This window comes from Engystomops pustulosus, chromosome 7, assembly GCF_040894005.1.
Source record: "Engystomops pustulosus chromosome 7, aEngPut4.maternal, whole genome shotgun sequence".
NCBI lineage: Eukaryota > Metazoa > Chordata > Amphibia > Anura > Leptodactylidae > Engystomops > Engystomops pustulosus.
The window spans coordinates 93,088,906-93,109,199 of record NC_092417.1 but is presented as its reverse complement, the minus strand read 5'-3'; the positions used below and the strand labels follow the sequence as shown (position 1 = coordinate 93,109,199).

The window sequence follows — 20,294 nt, the reverse complement described above, 5'->3', positions numbered from 1 at the left end:
TATACATCATCTTCTGGTGGGTAAGCTCAGATAATATGACATTTACATCAATAGCTGTGCAGCTCTGGAGAAGGCTATATGTCTAATGTGGTTAGTCTAAAAAGCAGGACATGGTATCTGACATCAATGGTCACAATGGATTAAAAATAGATGAGTGATTTTTTTTAACCTACAATGTACCATGATGTAGCCACTGTCCTTTTGGCTTACATTAGGAAATTATTACTATTATTATTATTTTTTACCATTAAAGTTCTAATAATCAATGTGCAATGACCATATTATTCATGGAGTTGAAGATTAGACAAACAAAATCCCGATAGGTGGTCAGCACCTTTTTTACTACCTGTGGCAGGACTTAGGCCCCTTCCACAATTGCGTTGCAGATCACGTCAGATTTTGATCAGGGAGCAATCAGTGTTTGACTAGTGAAAAACTGACATTTTGTATCAGAGTTCAATCAGTTTTCAGTCAGAGTTTGTTCAGTGTCTCAGGACTGAGCTCTATCTTTTCTATGGCAATTGATGCGTGAAAAACGCATTGCACTTGCATATGTCTCAGAGTTGCACTTGCACTTGCATGTGTCTTTTGATGCATCTCCATAGACTTGTATGGTGCGTTTTTCACGCGCGTGACTTGCAAAATAGATCATGCTGAGATTTAAGCGCGCATTTAAAAAAAACCGCGCGTGTGTGTGTAAATGCAAGTCTGAAAAGACCCATTGATTACAATGGGTCAGAGTGCGATGCAAGTTCTGCGCGTCAAAAGCACACGTGAAAAACGCATGTGTGAAAGGGGCCTTAATCTGTAAATGCCAGTTTTCCATTTATGGTCATTAGGGCAATTAGAGGGAGATGCGACATACTCAGTGTGGTAAAGATCTTTCAGCAAAAGGTGGTACAGGCCCTTTAGGGCAGCTCATGGCACCCATTGCTTACGGGAAATGGCTTAACTTGCTGATCAGTGGGGGTCTCAGTGATGAGACCCCAACAAATCACGAAAACGAGGGGTCCCACGTAGCTCGTCGGACCCCTCTTCCTTCCGTCAGACTAATGAAGCAGATGGCCGTGCATGACCGTTCTGCTTCATTAATCTTTATGGAGCTGACCGAAATCGCCGAGCGCCTCCTCACCGATCTCCGTCAGCACCATAGAGATTAATGGAGCAGAACGGTCATGCATGGCCGTCTGCTCCATTAGTCTGATGGAGCAACGTGGAGTCCGACGGACCCCTTGTTTTCGTGATCTGTGGGGGTCTCCAGATTTACATCAGTCAGCTCTAGAATGTTCTCTAGAATGTTTATGTGGTATCAAGGTAGTCAGTAGCCTGCCCTCTCTTTCTCTGGTTGTGGTATCTTACCTTATTATTTTGAGGAAGTTTTTGCAGTTTAGATTTAAGGTTTGTACTTTGTTCCCTCAATAAGAAGAGTATTGTTTTATATAATATTTCCATATATTGTGACTTCTATTTACTATGTGGGGCAGACTCACTCACTTTCTTCATCCTGTTTTTATTGTTCCCCCATGTCATACTAAATTTAAATATAAATATATCAGTTTAGTTATGGATTGCTAATAAAGCTTATTTGATTTTTCAATATTTTTTACTTGTGTAAGTGTTTATTTAGTGGTCTCTAGTGTATATTAGGCTGCTGCACTGGAGGTCAGGGGGCCTAGAAATCAGTAGGTTCCTGAGCAAAACTGTGTTTTGTAATTTTACATTTTTAATGGAACTATTTTGGTTAACTCTTATTTGAGGAGAGTGGAAAAAAAATCTAATTTTTTGGTTTTAAGTTTTTGGTTTTAAGTTAAAAGAGGCATTTTTTTGGTAGAAGCTTATTTTTTCATTGGTAAAAATTTTGGTTAAATCCAAGATTGCTTTGATTTCATTTGGGAGGTGTGAGGAACAGCAAACTGCTAATTTAGCTATGTTTCCTTTTCTATATTAAATTAAGTTAAATAGGGAAATATTCTTTAGGTATTCATCCTCTTAAAAGGGGTTGTCCACTTTCAGCAAATAATTGATATGGTTTGTGTAATAGTATGTGTAAAAGTTACATAATTTTCCAATACTGTTTCTGTATCAATTCCTCATTGTTTTCTAGATCTCTACTTGCTGTAAGAAGCTTCTTTGTTTACTTCCAGAGGATAGAAATCTGTCCATGGTCATGTGATGTCACTGAGGTGCATGAGCCGTAAGTATTAGATTACTTTCTGTGATAATAATGGCAAACGCACCTGCATGCCCATCACAAGACCATGGACAGATTTCTATCCACTGGAAGCAAACACAGAAGCTTTCTATAGCGGAACAGAAAGCAGAGATCTAGAAAACCGTGAGGAATTGATACTGAAAGAATTTTTGTAACCTGTATAACTTTTCATTGCACAAACACAAAATGCGGTCGTGTGACCCTTAGTAAATAAGCCCCACTGTGTACAACAAGAGGCACACAAAAATACTACTTAATCACAACAATACTTTCCATAATGACTTCTCAATTATGGAAACTTGTCACAAAATATCTTCATTTCCGGCTATTATAATTTTAAAAAGGACACGGGACCAATGATATTTGAAGCCAGGAGTAAAAGCAGGCCCAGGGGCATTATTTGACGGATCATCCTTAAGGGAAAAAAGCCCAAAACAAAAAGAGAAACCTCAGAGTATATAACACAATAAACCACATGGAATGGGAGATACTGGGCAGAGGGCACAGAAAAAAGGCTAAACTACAATGTTATCAGGAGTATAGGAAAAAATAGTGTAAATTGATAATCATCTCCTATGTAATTCCAACCGTGTAAATGAAAACCTCTTCGAGTTTGTGGTACACTATATGAGAAGGTGACACTGAGAGGCTTCATTACAGTGCACAGAGCCAACAGTACATGCAATCTGAATTAGGTTTACCTTACAGGAAAAGGAATCAACTGTGAGATCTTAAATCTATCATAATGAGTAATGATCTTTCCATGCAGGAGACCACAGATCTCCCTGACTCAATTAGCATGACGGGAAGTGCATAAAAATGTTCTAGTTTTCCAACTTCAGGACAATTTACCCTAATATGTTGTGTTGGAATACCACAACAAAATGGGAAAAGTAATTAAAATCCATGTCTTTATTCCAGTTGACTAGATGTGTCTGGAAGTGCTATTTGCTAGGGAATGGAGTAGAGCTGCAAAACAAAGCACAGCCTATAAACCATTGAGGTGCTGATCATTTCTTATCATATCACAATCTCTAGAAGAGGCCATTTAGAAGGAAATGCTTCAATATTGCCAGTCAGTTTTACTGGTCTCAGGTTTTCTTATTCTGGAGGGATGAAGCGGATGTGGTATTTAAAAATAGAAAATTAACAAAAGAGACTAGTAATTTCTGAAATCAATGGCAGCATGATAAAATGATAAGGCTATATAAGGCTATTTTAAGGTTGTTACAGGTTAAGCTCTTAGTTAGCCTCCTAATTAGACATTAAATGAGATTAAATTTAAAAATACTCTAAAATTATGGCAAATTATGTGGTTTAATCCACCCTTATTAAAGCATAACAATTGAATGAGTTGACAGATTATAGCATCCAACATGATGGGACAGGGCATGTCTCCTGCTAGCCCACGGAGCTAGTGTGTCCGAATGAAAACCCAGCAGTGCATGTTAGACCTGCAATGGACAGCCATTAGTTTTTCCACACCAAAGTTTCTGGTTATCAAGGTTCATTGTTTGTGACCTGTGTGGCATCAGCATGCCAAGGAGACCATGGTCATGTAAAAGGGCCAGTAGAAATAAATGTATCCTTATGAATAAACGGATAGCACATGGGCAAAAACTTTGTTTGTGTGCAAAAGGGTTAAGCTTGTGATTTACTCAATGTGGCTCAATGCAAAGTCCCTGTAGGTCCAAAAAGGTTCTCCTCCACCCCAGAGTAGCAAAAGGTTAGTTCAACTTGGCTTAGATATAATTCACCTTGCATTTCTTCTTGCTATTCCACATGTTTTGCCTACAAACATGGCCCAGACATTTAATCTCTTCCCTGGGGCCAACCATATTCTCTCAGTACATTCTCTCAGTGCATTCTTCTATCTTAACTTTTATGCTACATGGCCTTCCTTCCAGATCTTTGCAGCTGAACTGTACATTTCTCAGGATAAGTGGGGGTTCCAGGCAGACCACAATTAATCCGTCTATTGGGATATGTGTTATGACAAGACATTCTGTCATGGTGAATATATTAATTTCAAATGGTAAAAGGTGAGACTAGAGCCATGTATTACCTACAGCACACAGAATGACTGATGTTTGCTATGTAATATAGAAACTCTGCAGCTTGCAACACGGCTACTATCTCTCCAAATCCCCTGCAAATAGCAGTTATTGTGGCGCCACAGTTGCAAGTCTTACATTTCACTAAAAAGAATTTTACCTATTTTTTTTACAGCATCAATACAATTTTCCCCTGGAATCCATCAGTAGGGATGGGGGAAGGACATAGTCTCTGAGAACGCATGGTAAACATGTTTTAGCAAGAATTGCTTTCCTATGGATAAATGCAATCAAAGTTTATATGCTCAGAAAGCCGACGGAAGAGGATTGTTTCACAGGAAAGATCAGAAGGAAATTGTAACTAAATGTTGTGGAAAATGACTTGGATATTGCATGCTCGGGACGGCATCACAATTAGGCTGGAATGGAAAGCACTGGGGAAAGGAGGGGAGATGAATACAAACAAATCAACACAAACAGCCACTGTCAAGAGCACTTTACAGACGGAGAGTAATGTAAGCATTACTTAAGGTTTCTCGACAAGTCTGCGCAATTCACTTGGGCTCAACTTAGCAGCTGGAGATATTTCTCTTATCTATACTTGAGCAATAACCAAATTAACAGCTCCAGGAGTGACAAAATTTTGCTTTATAATAAAAGTAGTGATGGCGTTTAAGAGGCGGGTGTTAGGTACTTGTCAAGCATTGATAAAAGAGAAAATTCTGGGTTACTCACATCACACCATACTCGCCAATACTCCTTCTAGAGTACATTGCAATGATATTAGTTCAGTGACTATTACACGCTTCTCTCTGCTGAAAAATTTATCACTAAATTATTACTATCCCCATACTTAAAGGGTATGTTTATTAGATTATAGATTTTTTTAATTTTTGTTTGCCCCAAAATGTTAGACTGGGCACTTGGGAGTGGTAATGTAGCTGAAAGAGTTGCTTTCATTTAACAGAATTTTACAGTATTTGCCCATAATATCTTCTAAGCAGGATTGGATTAACTAGGTGGTCTTGCACTAGTCCACAACATTGTCTGTATTACACACTGTCGGTAGTAATAGGAGTAACAAAAACAACAAAGCATTTAAGAGAATTATGAACAGAAAATATGGGGATATCAAAGTGCTGGTGGTCATGGGACACTGCATAAGGTCCTGTAACTACCTGCTGTTTTTATTTCCCTGCCTGATTATTTATTGTCTATAAGATTAGAGATTATTTAGAAATCTATCCTCCCATCAGCTGACCAAACTAAAGTAAGGCCTCTCCATTCTATGACCAATATATCAGAAGCATGACACTATTCACACCTGACAAGCGGAGGTGGTCATTTTTCATAGGCATGGCGTAACAGAGGAGATTTATTGACAAATATTATACAGGCGGTCCCCTACAAATTCAACTTAAGAACAAACCTATGGACCCTATCTTGTATGTAACCCAGGGACTGCCTGTATGCTTCTCTTTTATGCAGAAAGACTAATATTAGCTTTGTAAATGTTTAAATCTTCAAATTGGCAATTTATTCCATATTATATTTTTGTACTGATTGTAGCTCAAATTTTATAATTGATGGCCACAGAATTTTGGCTGCCACAGCCACTAGTGAGGCAGCATCTGAGTGCAATGGGAGCTGTATATATCAAGCTGCAGTTTCACTTACAAACCAACTGTCCCCGATAATGCAAACTATGAACCAATAACCTGAACCGTTTAGCATTTTACAAGATCCAGCAAAAAGAAATTTGCCTCCATTAAATATGCTTTAAAGTACAAGAAATATTCATTGTGCCTCGAGATCTTGAAAATCCCTGGGAATTCATGTATAAGTTGCTAGCGACAAATTGTTCAGCTAGTGGGGTTATTAGGAAAACCCAAGGAGTAAAAATTAGTTTAGACAGGCCACTTGCATCGGAATAGTTATTTGTATTCCATATCAAATGGCATCAGTTTGGGTTTTATTTCATTTAGCTATAATTTGCATATATATTACATTATAAAAACTGTATGCGTAGCTTGGAACAACATTTGCAACACAGACCTCGATAACTAGATGACATCTGCCTGTGGCCAATGATGAATTCAAAAGTATGCACAAAGAGTATGGAAAACCACTGCATACTTTCTTGCAAGCAGGATTTGCCAGGTTTTACAGGTACACAAGAATGTGTGCAAAATCTTTCATTCCAGTGCCACATCCTTTGAAAAACATATACCAACAAATACCTCAAATAAGGAGTAAGATATCCATTCTAGAAATCCCTCTCAGACATTCTGTATGTTTTAAGCCATGCCCCTCTTGTCCCACTGGATACATCAAGAAGCGTAAGTCTCTTGAAGTATCCTTTGGGCAGTGCAGCCACCGGGCAAAACTACGCAAGGTCTGGTAATTTTGCATAAAAACCTGCGACGAAAGTAAAACCTGCAAAAGGGGCAGGAACAGCCTGTGCCCACCCACTCCAGCAGCCGCGCCCCTCAATAATGTCAGTCTGTACATTTGGCTCTATAGCATACAGAACCTCAATCCTGATTCTCATGTTTAAAATGTAACCAGAAGAATGGTTCTAGTTCAGTGATTCTTAACCGGTTTTCTATTGAACCCTAGGAGTTTGGTGAGTCGGTCTTGTATATTTTATCTTTTTATGGTTATGTATCATAAGGTTGACAATAAATGGCTCTTTTCTTATTGAAACCAAAAACCTAAAACAGCTGAAATTATAACTGGTGATAAATATCTGACCTGATGCCAATCCTTGTTGGTTCACCATTTCTACGGGATCTTGCAAGTGGATGAAAACGACAAGACCGGCGACTCCAAACAGTAAGATGAAGGAAAACATACACGTCAGCCTCATAATTATTACTATCAAATCAATCCCGCATCGATCCAGGAAAACAAACCATGCCAGCTATCTCCAGGGGGTTACCAGCTTTCATCTTTTCATTTTTTGACCTTTGAGCTCCACGCGTATACACCTGCAAAAAAAGAAAAAGAGGATCACTGGAAAATGTCTGAGACAATTATTTGGTCAAAACATTTGAAGTTTCCTAACTAGTATTATTATAAATATCATTCTAATTACACCAGAATGGAGCACATGTTCTGCCCTTGAAGGGCCTTTTCCCGTGTTATAAGTACAAAGATAAAACTACTGCAATAACCTTACATATAGGTGGCAATATAACTACTGAAAAAGAGGCAAGAATAAAAAATTGCACATAACTATTAGCATCTATATAAATTAAATACTTTAATACTGTTTCCAATATACAAGAATATAATACAATATGAAAGAATTTTCCTATCCATATTAATGTCCCTTGATACGTTATATATTTTATACAACACATGAATAAAGAAGTAACCGCTGTAATATTGCTCATGTGTACAAGAATATAACTACAATACTACTGCCCTCATGTACAAGAATATACCTACAGTACTATACTATAGTCTCCTATCTACAAGAATATCAATTCTGTGTAGAAAAGAGAATTGGGCATTCCATACAGGACAGTAAATATTGTAAGAGGATGTCACAGATGCAACAAGTCAGTTCAATCTCGCTTGTCTACTGGCCAATTCACTTATGTGGAATTATTTATCAATAAAATTAATTACTTAATTAATTACTTACAATTATTAACCTGCAGGCTGGGCTTTATTTTTATATGTATGGTAACCTATTTCTCTGAGGCAGTTGTGTAACAACAACCAACTGAAAAAATTTATTATAACAATATATTTTGTCTAAACACATTTTCTTTCTTTCCCCAAAATAAAGATTGATTCAAATAATGTATTAATTCTATAAACTGGTTATAAGATTTGGTCCATTTCTGTCTCACCTCTTCCACCCTTTTCCTATTACGTATAGATGAAGCTGCTTCAAATGTCACAATAAAATCTAGGTCACAGCAAATGTCACTCCAGACACAATCACTGAAGCTGAACAATGTGATCAAACATCCAAGAAGAGATGGTAGTGATAATGAAAACCACTTGTAAGAGAGCCCCAGTCATCAGACTATGTATTAGTGCAGCACTGTAATTCCAGGTACAGTTCACCTATCACTGTGTGTTATTACCTATCTAATCAATATCACATCAGATACTGCAAAATAACTCTCAATAAAGTTTTACAGCACATATATAATGGTGTTTTAGACTATGGAGCCATGCACAGTTTTAATGTGGTATTATGTGCAGTTTTATGTGTTGAAGACAGTAATAGATATGGCAGAGATTAGAGGTTTCCATGATTCCCTTTTCTCTTCTCTCTCTAGATCTATTTCTCGCTTTGGTCCATTAAATTGCACCTAACCTCAAGTTTTGTAAATGCAATTATAGAAGACCATATTTTCTGTTCTTGCTCCAAAACAAGTGCAGTCGCAAACACTTGCTCTGTGTGCTGGAGGGATTTTCTGGACCCAACCTTCACTGTTCAGTCCTAGGTTCAATACTAGGTTTGGTCCTGGAAAAAAATGTAAATTAAAACCTACATTGGCTCTCCACTCTCACGGTAAAACACGCAAGTGTTCTAATAGTTTCACTTGTACAGCAATCTGTGCTATAAAATGCTTCCTTTTCATGAAAATAACAAGTGAAAAACATTTTGGAACAGTGTTTAGTCACACAAGGAGCAAGCATAAATGTATATTAAAAAGTAATGTCCTCCACTTTTGAAGCCACATTCTCCGAGTGGTTCAATTTACACATGTCGGCCTTATTCATCAAAACTATAAAACATCAAAACTGACCTTTCTTTGGGCTTGTAGTGGATTAAGTATGAAGCAACATCCATTCACAATTATTCACTTCTTGGGCTTCATCTCTTACCGGTTCCAAAATACCTTGAAAAAACCTGTGTGGCTTTCTATTCCACCCTTCATTCTTAAATTTGACACTGAATGTTATGGTGTCTCCTCTCACTCCGGCACTCTCCACATACATCATTAAAATGACACCTCCATTTCCCTTTCAAAGTTCCCACTTTAGGGATTAGAATCCAATAAGTGATATGGAAATCACTTGTCAACCCGACTTCTGAATTAATGGACGCATTCTTTGTGTTTGGTCCTTTCAGGATCCGCTCATGCAGATAAGCTTTCTCCTGCAGGGGTTTGACATCCTAATTCATAAGCATGAAGGAGAGAAAAAGAGGAATCTTTGACAGCCACGCGCTCTTGTCATAGTAACTTGGCATGTGGGATATAGGAGAACCTAAATGCGATTTCCTGCATTCAATCGAGTTGTTAGATCTGTGGGATATGGGGGTTTTCACTTAATCTACCTCCCATGCTCAATTAAACATGGGGATTGTGAAGACACGGAACAAGTACATATGACTTTCCTTAGAACTTAGATCTTATAACTCTCTGTGTCTTTGTAGTGTCTAGTCACTGGTTATGAGTCATTCCAAGTCAATTGTATTTTATCTTCATCAATAATACTTGCCTTACCTCACAGTAAGAATACCAGATAGGCGTTTTTCCATATACATTTACAAAGGAGGTATGACTGATAAAAGCTGTACATTGTACTGTAGAATAGATAGTTGTTTAGAGTTTAAGACTAGATGGCGCTTTCAAAAATAAAAATGCTCCATAATCCATGTATTTGAATTGAGTTAAGCATTATGTATATAGATTTTAGAAAACTGTTGGAATATAAAGGACATGAAAATGTACCCAAAAGGATATTTAAACTATTAAACGTTTCTTAAAAAGTTCCAGTGTGTGTTCAGTAGATAAGAAGTTACACTATTTTTGGTCTTTGTGTATATGACTTGAAGAAGGTAGGTAGGTACTAGCTGAGGTCCATCTTTGCAGTAGCAAAAAAGACACAGCAGACAGTAACAGTGCAACTGTATCTCTGAGCTTGCAGAAAGATGTTTTAAAACCGCCAGACATGTAGAGAACAGTCTGCAGAATGGTTTCCCTCTAGTTTTCTGTGCCCCAACCAAAGTCCCACAAGTAGCTTGAATCACTTATGGCAGGAATTGTTTTCATGACAGGAGTTACTGTAAGAGCAGGAACCCTCTCTATCAATGGCAGGAGTCTGGGCAGGGATCCTCTATATGGGTGTCAGGTGCTGACTGCAAAAATTCTCAATGTGGACATTAGGAGCCGAGTGCAGGGATCATCTATGTTTAAAGGATTTCAATTAGGCCTTGTCCACATCCTTTATTCACAAAACACAGACTGCACCTCCATGTCATTTTTCTTCTCATATTGTCACAGTTTACAAGGAAGCAGGAAACCGTGTAAAGAAAGCAGCGAGAAATAAAAAAACAGGGAAGGGAAAACTGCCCCTTACTCTAAGGCCAAGTCGATAGTCTTGATCACATGACCCAGACCATGTGAGAGCAGATAGTCTTGATCTTTTCAGAGGCCGATTATGGGAATTATATGTTGTAAGCTAGTGTTGGGGGACGTATATTAGGCCGACATATATACGGCACATATACGTCCCCCAACGGCGCCATACGGGAGTGTTACGGTGCAGAACAAGTGCGGCACTGTACCGCACAAGTGCTCCTCCTCTCCCCAGCGGCAACGTGTACCCGGTACTACGTGCTACGGTACGGCGGGCACACGTCAGTGTGAATGTAGCCATACTAAAATGAAATTTTATTAGCACTACCAAAGTATTTTATATACAGAAAGCCAATCGGAAACGAGGGTGTGGAGTTTAAGTAATGTGTGTGTATAAAGGTTTGTTCATGTCACTGATAGTTAGCAGGGCTGGCTCCATGTTTCAGTGGGCCCGTGAGCGACAGAGCAGCAGTAGGCCCTTTCACAGAAAACTTGTGTAGCAGCACGGATTCATTATATACAGCCTCTTTACCCCCATAAATTAATAATATCCACACCCTCCATGGATTAATAATATGCAGCCACCTTCCACCCATGGATGAATTATATACAGCCCAGGACACCCTCACAACCCATAATTTAATTATATGCAGCCTCATTCCCCCACATCGATTATATGAATCCCCGTCGCCGCCCATTATATAGCCCCCTGATGATTATCCATTCATTATATATAGCCCCCTGCTGATTCCCCATTCATTATGTACAGCCCCCTTCCTCATTCATTATATTCAGCCCCCTCCACACCTTATTCATTATATACAGCCCTCTCTTCATTCCCCATACATTATATACAGCCCCCTCCTCACCCCCCCCCCCATGGTCTAGTAAATGTAACCATTCAAAATAAAAGAATAGTACTCACCTCAGTCTTCTGCTCAGGTTCGGAGCCTCGCTGTCTTCCTCCTACTGTCAGCAGCCGCACAGCGTTGCACATGTAGAGACACACGGCAGCATCCTGCAGCACACAGAGCCTTACGGCACCAGCACGTGGCATGGCCAGGCTGGGGATGGGGATGGGGATGTTGCTACGAGTGGGCCCTCCCTGCAGCTGTGGGCCCCAGCACTTGCCCGGGCTTTCTGGGTGCTGGCACCGGCCCTGATAGTTGGCCATGACTAAGGACGGATACATCATCTGAAATGCGTCTGCCGAAGTTGCACTTCACAATTGTCCTGTGTATGAGATGTTTCTATGCATTTGCAGCTCAACTGGACTGTGAATTTATTTTCTTGTACAAAGTCTATGTGGAAATGCAGAGGGGTGGCTTGTGCCTTGCTGGATGCGACTTTGGAAGGTGAGGTGGTATACATTCATCTATCCATAGGCTAGTCCCTGCCTGTGGGTGATGGTCAGCTTACCCGGTAGCTCTGGACCCGACAATTTCTCTCTGAACACAAAGACCTTTCCAGATACTAGGGAAATGAACTAAAGGATACTAGGGCTTGGAGTACTAAATTTGGGCTACACTCATGAAACAATAGCTGCAAGTAAAAACTTGGTGAACAAGCAATCCCTGCATGTACACAAACACAGAATCAAGACAGAATGTGGGTAGAATGGCAATAGATCAGACAGGAATAGTGGACAACAACCAGAGCAGGTCCAAATAAACTCACTAGAAAATAAACACAGACAAGGGAACAGACAATCAAAGAAACAAGATATTAAGTATAGCTATTCCTACAGAACAGAGCCAGGGATTTGCTGCAGATACAACAAAAACTGAATGACGAAACCAGCAGTTAATGGAGCCGACTACTCCTAATAGGATGATACAAATTAACACAGCTGAGAATCAAAAACACCAGCAGGTAATGTAGAAACACCAGCAACATAAGGACAAGTAAAACAATCAGGCTACATAGCACAGTGGTAGAGAACCAATTACAAAGTCCACAGAAAGCCGGTTCAAATCCTGACACATTCACCCAGTATCCCCTGGACCACTTCCTCATGGTGTCATAGGTCCAATTAATACAAAAAAAAGTGGAACTGCATCTCCCCATTAATAATGCTGGGAGATAAAAACCCTCAACCCATACCCCACTCCCACCCCCCAAGCACCGCAGCCATTGCTCTAACGCATTTTCAAGAACGAAATTTAAAATTTCAATCCCAACTGTGGACAAATGAATGGAGTCTTATCTATAAAAGCCTGATGTAAGTCCCTCCAGATCAACAAGCCAATAGGGGAAACCCCTGAGGCAAGGAAGATACTTTTTCATAACTTTATGAACTCTCTTTCTGATCTTATCAGTAAATCTGGCTTTAGAGTAAATCCAAACCAAACGTGGAACTATTTTGGAAATACATTTTTAGAATAGGCAAAAACATTTTAAAACCACAAGGTCTCTTCTCAGCTCAAAACGCAAGTCAATGTTGTTACCACTGACATGCATAATTAAAACATCAGGCAATGACTGACACAATTTCTTAATCTCAAATACTAACTGTTTCCATGTAAGCTCCATGAAACCAAACTAAAAAATGTTAAAATGTGCAGGGTCAAAATTATGGTTTTCTGTGTAGCAATGCTTTACTGCTCTCCTTTGAGCCCAATAAATAAAGGGATGATCCACAATCTAACAAATTACTCTGGAACCCTAAAAACTAAATTATTAAATGGCAAGCAATAAATTAGGCCTTATATAAATTTTAAAATGCTCCGACTGCCACCTCCTACTTCTCTTAATAACAGAATTGCTCAATACCATTTTAGCTGTCTACGTCTCACTGCCCAAACCCAAACTTGCCACAGACTTTCTCAAGACTTTCTCAAACTGTCACAGGGGAAAAATCCTCATGAATCAAAAACTGACCAGAAAATACAGGCCTAACAGAAAGCCACTCTCTTGCTACTATCACAGGAGACAACAAGGGATCGCCAATAATAAACTAATCCAAGAACTTCTATCCAACTGATCCATTTTCTAACAAAATTAATACTTTCGATTTCTCTAAACAAACATCATTAAACTGCAAACCATAATATACTTTCCTATTAGTACTTACTAACTCACTGATCCTCATTGCTGCAAGAAATGCCATAGCAAAACCCATTTTAAAAAACACATGCTTCAAATGGGTTCCAACATACGACAGACAAAACCCCAGTGGAGAGATAGAGGCTGATTTTTTTCATGTTATATGGTACTGTCCTGAAACAGATGAACAGTACTCTAGATGTTTCGCTTAATCCATCAATTATGGAAGAATCCATCATTGGAATAATCAGCACCTCCGAGAGTAGAACTGTTCATCAGTCAATTATTCTTAGATTGTTGATGTTAGCTAAGGTACTTATAGTAAGGGAATAAGGTAGTAATAGTGGTAAGACTTTGAAGGTCAGAGATGGTGGAACTTATCTTTTAAGGTACAAAAATATGAAAAAATTCAAGGGGAAAAAAGTGGAAATGATGAAGAAATGAGCTGGGAACCTGGGACAATGGAAATCGATAAAAACTGGAATTTGTACCTTTAACATTTATTATTATATTCTATGGGTCTTTTATCCTGTGTGTTTGTGTTTGGGGAAGGGGTGAGGGGGGGGTTGCCCTTCTGTTGGTGGATTGCTAATGAATTTACTAGTATGTGGATATACGGGATATATGTATGCATAAATGTTAAGAAATTAAGAAATGTTAAGACGTTAAAAAACTTAATGGCACTGATGGTTGTTTTGAATATGAGTTGTTATATACTGTGTATATTTGTATCTAGACCAATATGCTTATCTTACTCGATACTCTGGGATTCTAAACATGTATGAGATATAAATGATTTCACCGTTTTACAGTATATATGTGTTAAAGTGTTTGCTTACATTTTGTAAAAACAATAAAAGTAAAAAAAAAAAAAAAACATACAACAGAGAAAACCTCAATTAATTGCTTTAACAAATCAACCAAGGCACATTTATGTCCCTTTTACACCTGCTTTATATATGCTTTGGCTAAAAGCGCTCTATTACCATGCTTCAGCAATAGTTCAAGAGCATGGTCAAATGAGGCATAGTCCACTGAATTAAGATCTTTATCAATTTGTTCATTCAAACACTCCTTTTCTGGGTAAGAAAGGTGGTATATAACCTCAACTCTCCTGGCTCCATTTTGGGCACTATCACCAAAGGAAAAGTAACTTACTTTAATGAACACTACCAGATTCAACTTCTTTTAAAAAAAATTTTGCTTTACGATATGCTTATGTACATCAACAGACTTAAAATTAGCATCCCAGCAACAACCACTACATTAAATTCAGGCACATAAAATCCCGCATTAAAAATATCAAAAATAAATGTAGTTCTCTGTTGATCAGGATACCGATTTAGGAATGGAAGCATTCTTCCAGCTTAAGCTTAGTCTGTGCTTTTAGAAAGCTGCTCTTTAATTGATAGCTGCTGTTGATAGACTGATTGTTTTTCTTGCGATTGCATACTACCCCACAAAAATAGCACTGATGCTTATAGCGACAATTATTCAACCACATACACATGGATTTCTTATAAGCAAAAGAGACTCACTTTCTCATAGTATTCTGAGTAGAAGCCTGCTGCCTAGAAGGACCACCACGATGTGGTAACATCAAATTTAACTGGGTGCCAACATCTTTGACACCCCAAACAAACTGAAGGATATACAGGAATCTTTTGACAAAAAGTATCCAGGCCATACCACTATAATTGAGATATTGGTCCAATGCAATGTCGATGTGCTGAAAGAGTCTCGTAGAAACTTCTTGTTACTTCTCAGTCAATACAGCAGAATAGATGTAGAAGGCTAGAAGCCAATTATGAATGATTTGACTCCTATCCTCATCAGATTTCTCATCTTTTTTATCCTTCTTCAACTTATCTTTGGCGGAAAGCAGTAATGACATGAAATCAACAAATTCCTTTCGCCATATTTTCCCTTTGATTGACATAGGTGAAGGAGAACCCAGCAGGAAGACCAGGCAAGTCATAGCTTCCTTGATACTAGTCTCTGCTATACCTGAACCATTCTCGATTGAGGATAATGCAGGGATAACTGGTCTAGACCATACGTTACTAATGGGAGGAGATGCAAATATAGCCAAATCAGGAGGGTCAGAACAATACTTAACAAAAGAAGAAAAATAAATCATTAATATTAGCAGGGACAGACTGAACATTGAGGATATCACCCACAGCTTCATTCTCCTGGGAAATACCATAGACATCTGCCAGGTAAAGAGCATCAGACAGCAGAGGAAAATTGGCTTGATCCCCTTCTTCAGCATTCTCCAGATGCTGATGCTGGTGAAAAAAACTCCTGGAATCACAGCTCAGCTCCATCCATTGGTGATAAAGCGGTGCAGCCTCACCCTGAGACGCTGATGCCTCTGGCTGACTGAAACTCAGACGCACTGACTCCTGGTTCTGCCCCTTAGATGGTCCACCCATCTGGCACTGTCTCCGCCACAATTCAACTTCTTGGTGACTCCAGACATCCCCATGCAGGCCAACAGCCACTCTCAACCCCATCACTATGGGCTTCCCCTTCCCGACGCGCGCCGTACAGAAATAGTCGGTAAGCCTTTGTTTCCGTTCAGCCACGCCCCCTGATTTCCGCCGCGTGCCGATGCGCCACAATCCGATCGCGTGCGCCAAAATCCCGGGGCAATTCAGGGGAAATTGGCGCAAATTGGAAATATTCGGGTAACACGTCGGGAAAACGTGAATCGGGCCCTTAGTAAATGACCCCCTCTAAGTACTGGATAACTTAGTAATTGCAGCTGTAGCCACTGCCTGGTAAGGCAAGAGTTAACAATACATAATGTTATTGTCCAATGATGTGTTTGTACAGCAAGCTAAATGCTGATTAGTGCTACAACCTGACCAGGGGTCCATATAACCCCTTAGTGGGTGGGCGCACATAGTCAGACCTCATGGAAGAGTGAGAGGCTCCATCTTGGTGCAGATGTCAGCTCCAGCAAGCAGCACATATCAGGGCTGCAACAGCCAGTGTCCTAATACCAGGAACCACAGGTGTCTCAGGCCCCTGCCTAGCACCCAGGGCAAGTTAGAAGACTTCAGCCACAGAGCTGAGATCCACCACCTAGACTCGGCTCCATATCAGCCCAACCTGAAGCTACTACCAGACTCCCCATTACTCTTCCAGCTTGCAAAACCTGCTGTTACCGTTTATATACCATTTTCACCTATGCGAAGGTGAATCATATACATAGCAAATAATATCATATAGCAACAATGTTCAATAAAATTGATTCAACATAATCTCATATAGCATTGGTGTATTCTGAGTATTCTGAGTTGGCCAAAAGTAGTCTTCATATCATTCCTCAGGTAATATATTAAACAATATATTAAACAACTACAAAAAATGTGCAGTCTGATGAAGCCATATGTAGTGAATTGGAAGAACAATTTAATCAGCATTTAGCTGTAAACAATAATGATTTCTATTTACAAGCAGAACTGGAAAATATACAATAGTTGCAGTCATACAATGGTATGGCATATTTTCATAAATTAGGATTTACCATATAAATAATGTACAGCTGATGTACAATTACCAATATATAAACTATTTAGCTGACTAACAACTGACATAGTCCATCACCATAGGTGGAAAATTGCATGATACTGCATCAACAAATTAACTCCTGATTAAATAGCGATTAATTCTTAATTACATAGTAAGAGTACACAGGAAACTACTCATACTGATCATGGCTTTATTTACTTAAAACCTGACAGAGTTTTCATTATCTCAGTAGGTCAGAGAGTACAGCTCTGCAGCACAGGCATCCCCTCTCTGCCTTGTCTCCTCCATCTGGGTTTCCTGTGCAGGTGATGCTGAGCTAAAGCTGCAGCTGCTGAATGAAACCTTGGCTTCAGGCCACAAGGCTCTCTTACAATGATGGCTTATGACTCTGCAGTTTGCATTCCAATAATCCCATATGAACTCAAGTGATTCACTTAAAACATGGAAGAAAAGGATTTAAAAGAAGTAATTAAAATCCTGCAGATTCATAAGACAAAAAAGTAAACAATATACTGTTATATAGAGCTTTGGATTAAAAAAAAACTATATATATATATATATATATATATATATACACTCACCGGCCACTTTATTAGGTACACCTGTCCAACTGCTCATTAACACTTAATTTCTAATCAGTCAATCACATGGCGGCAACTCAGTGCATTTAGGCATGTAGACATGGTCAAGACAATCTCCTGCAGTTCAAACCGAGCATCAGTATGGGGAAGAAAGGTGATTTGAGTGTCTTTGAACGTGGCATGGTTGTTGGTGCCAGAAGGACTGGTCTGAGTATTTCAGAAACTGCTGATCTACTGGGATTTTCACGCACAACCATCTCGAGGGTTTACAGAGAATGGTCCGAAAAAGAAAAAACATCCAATGAGCAGCAGTTCTGTGGGGAGAAATGCCTTGTTGATGCCAGAGGTCAGAGGAGAATGGGCAGACTGGTTCGAGCTGATAGAAAGGCAACAGTGACTCAAATCGCCACCCGTTACAACCAAGGTAGGCAGAAGAGCATCTCTGAACGCACAGTACGTCGAACTTTGAGGCAGATGGGCTACAGCAGCAGAAGACCACACCGGGTGCCACTCCTTTCAGCTAAGAACAGGAAACTGAGGCTACAATTTGCACAAGCTCATCGAAATTGGACAGTAGAAGATTGGAAAAACGTTGCCTGGTCTGATGAGTCTCGATTTCTGCTGCGACATTCGGATGGTAGGGTCAGAATATGGCGTCAACAAAATGAAAGCATGGATCCATCCTGCCTTGTATCAACGGTTCAGGCTGGTGGTGGTGGTGTCATGGTGTGGGTAATATTTTCTTGGCACTCTTTGGGCCCCTTTGTACCAATTGAGCATCATTGCAATGCCACAGCCTACCTGAGTATTGTTGCTGACCATGTCCATCCCTTTATGACCACAATGTACCCAACATCTGATGGCTACTTTCAGCAGGATAATGCGCCATGTCATAAAGCTGGAATCATCTCAGACTGGTTTCTTGAACATGACAATGAGTTCACTGTACTCAAATGGCCTCCACAGTCACCAGATCTCAATCCAATAAAGCATCTTTGGGATGTGGTGGAACGGGAGATTCGCATCATGGATGTGCAGCCGACAAATCTGCGGCAACTGTGTGATGCCATCATGTCAATATGGACCAAAATCGCAGAGGAATGCTTCCAGCACCTTGTTGACTATATGCCACGAAGAATTGAGGCAGTTCTGAAGGCAAAAGGGGGTCCAACCCGTTACTAGCAAGGTGTACCTAATAAAGTGGCCGGTGAGTGTATATATATATATATATATATATATATATATATATATATATACCTAAATGCTACTCAAAAAAATTATATAGGGAACACTCAACTAATACTTTGCTCTGTACCTTGGCATGCTCCGGATGAGGTTGCGGATAGTCTCCCGAGGGATCTCCTCCCAGACATGGACTAAAGTATCCGCAAACTCCTGGACAGTCTGTGGTGCAATGTCTTGTTGGTGGATGGAACGATACATAATGTCTCAGATGTGCTCAATCAGATTCAGGTCTTTGGAACAAGCAGGCCAGTCCATAGCTTCAATGCCTTCATCTTGCAGGAACTTCTGACACAATCCACCCACATGAGGTCTAGCATTGTCCTGTATTAGGAGGAAGCCAGGGCCAACCGTACCAGCATATGGTCTTACAAGGGGTCTGAGGATCTCATCTCAGTACCTAATGGCAGTCAGGCTACCTCTGTCAAGCATATGGAGGGCTGTGCGGCCCTCCAAAGAAATGACACCCTAGAACATCACTGACCCACTGCCAAACCGGTCATGCTGAAGCATGTTGCAGGCAGCAGATCACTCTTCACAGCATCTCCAGACTCTGTCACATCTGTCGCATGTGCTCAGTGTGAACCTGCTGTGAAGAACACAGGGCGGCAGTGGTGAATTTGCCAATACCGGTGTTCTCTGGCAAATGCGCCCTGCATGCAGTTAGGCTGTGAAAACAACCCCCATCTGTGGAAGTCAGGCCCTCATACCATCCTCATGTAGTTGGTTTGTGCAGACACCTGCACATTAGTTGCCTGCTGGAGGTCATTTTGCAGTGCTTGGGCAGTGCTTCTCCTATTCCTCTTTCCACAAGGGTGGAGGTAGCGATCCTGTTTCAGGGTTATTGCCCTCCCTACAGCCCCCTCCATGTTTCCTAGTGTACTGGCCTGTCTCCTGATAACACCTCCAGCTTTTTGACACTTCCAAACAGACACAGCAAACCTTCTTGCCACAGATTGCATTCTAGATGAGCTGCACCAACTGAGCCACTTGTGTGGCTTGTAGAGTACATCTCATGCTACCACAACTCTGAAAACACCACCAACATTCAAAATTGACCAAAACTACAGCCAGAAAGCATTGGCACCAAGAAGTGGTCTGTGGTCCCCACATGCAGAACCACTCCTTTATTGAGTATATCTTGCTAATTGCCTGAGGAATTTATTGTCAATCAGTGTTGCTTCCTAAGGGGACAGTTTGATTTCACAGAAGATTAACTTGAAGTTATATTGTGTTGTTCAAGTGTTCCTTTTATTTTTTTGAGCAGTGTATGTATATGTGTGTT

General features: G+C 40.0%; 1 protein-coding gene across 2 annotated transcripts in view; it reads right to left on the bottom strand.

Moving 5' to 3' along the window:
- CHST8 (carbohydrate sulfotransferase 8) overlaps positions 1–20,294 on the bottom strand; it is a 356,200-nt gene that overhangs the window by 222,522 nt on the left and 113,384 nt on the right. For both annotated transcript variants that reach the window (XM_072117246.1, XM_072117245.1), the window contains one exon: positions 7,021–7,256. In XM_072117246.1, the coding sequence (XP_071973347.1) occupies positions 7,021–7,135 (115 nt within the window). In that variant the 5' untranslated portion in view covers positions 7,136–7,256. The remainder of the gene's footprint in view (positions 1–7,020; positions 7,257–20,294) is intronic.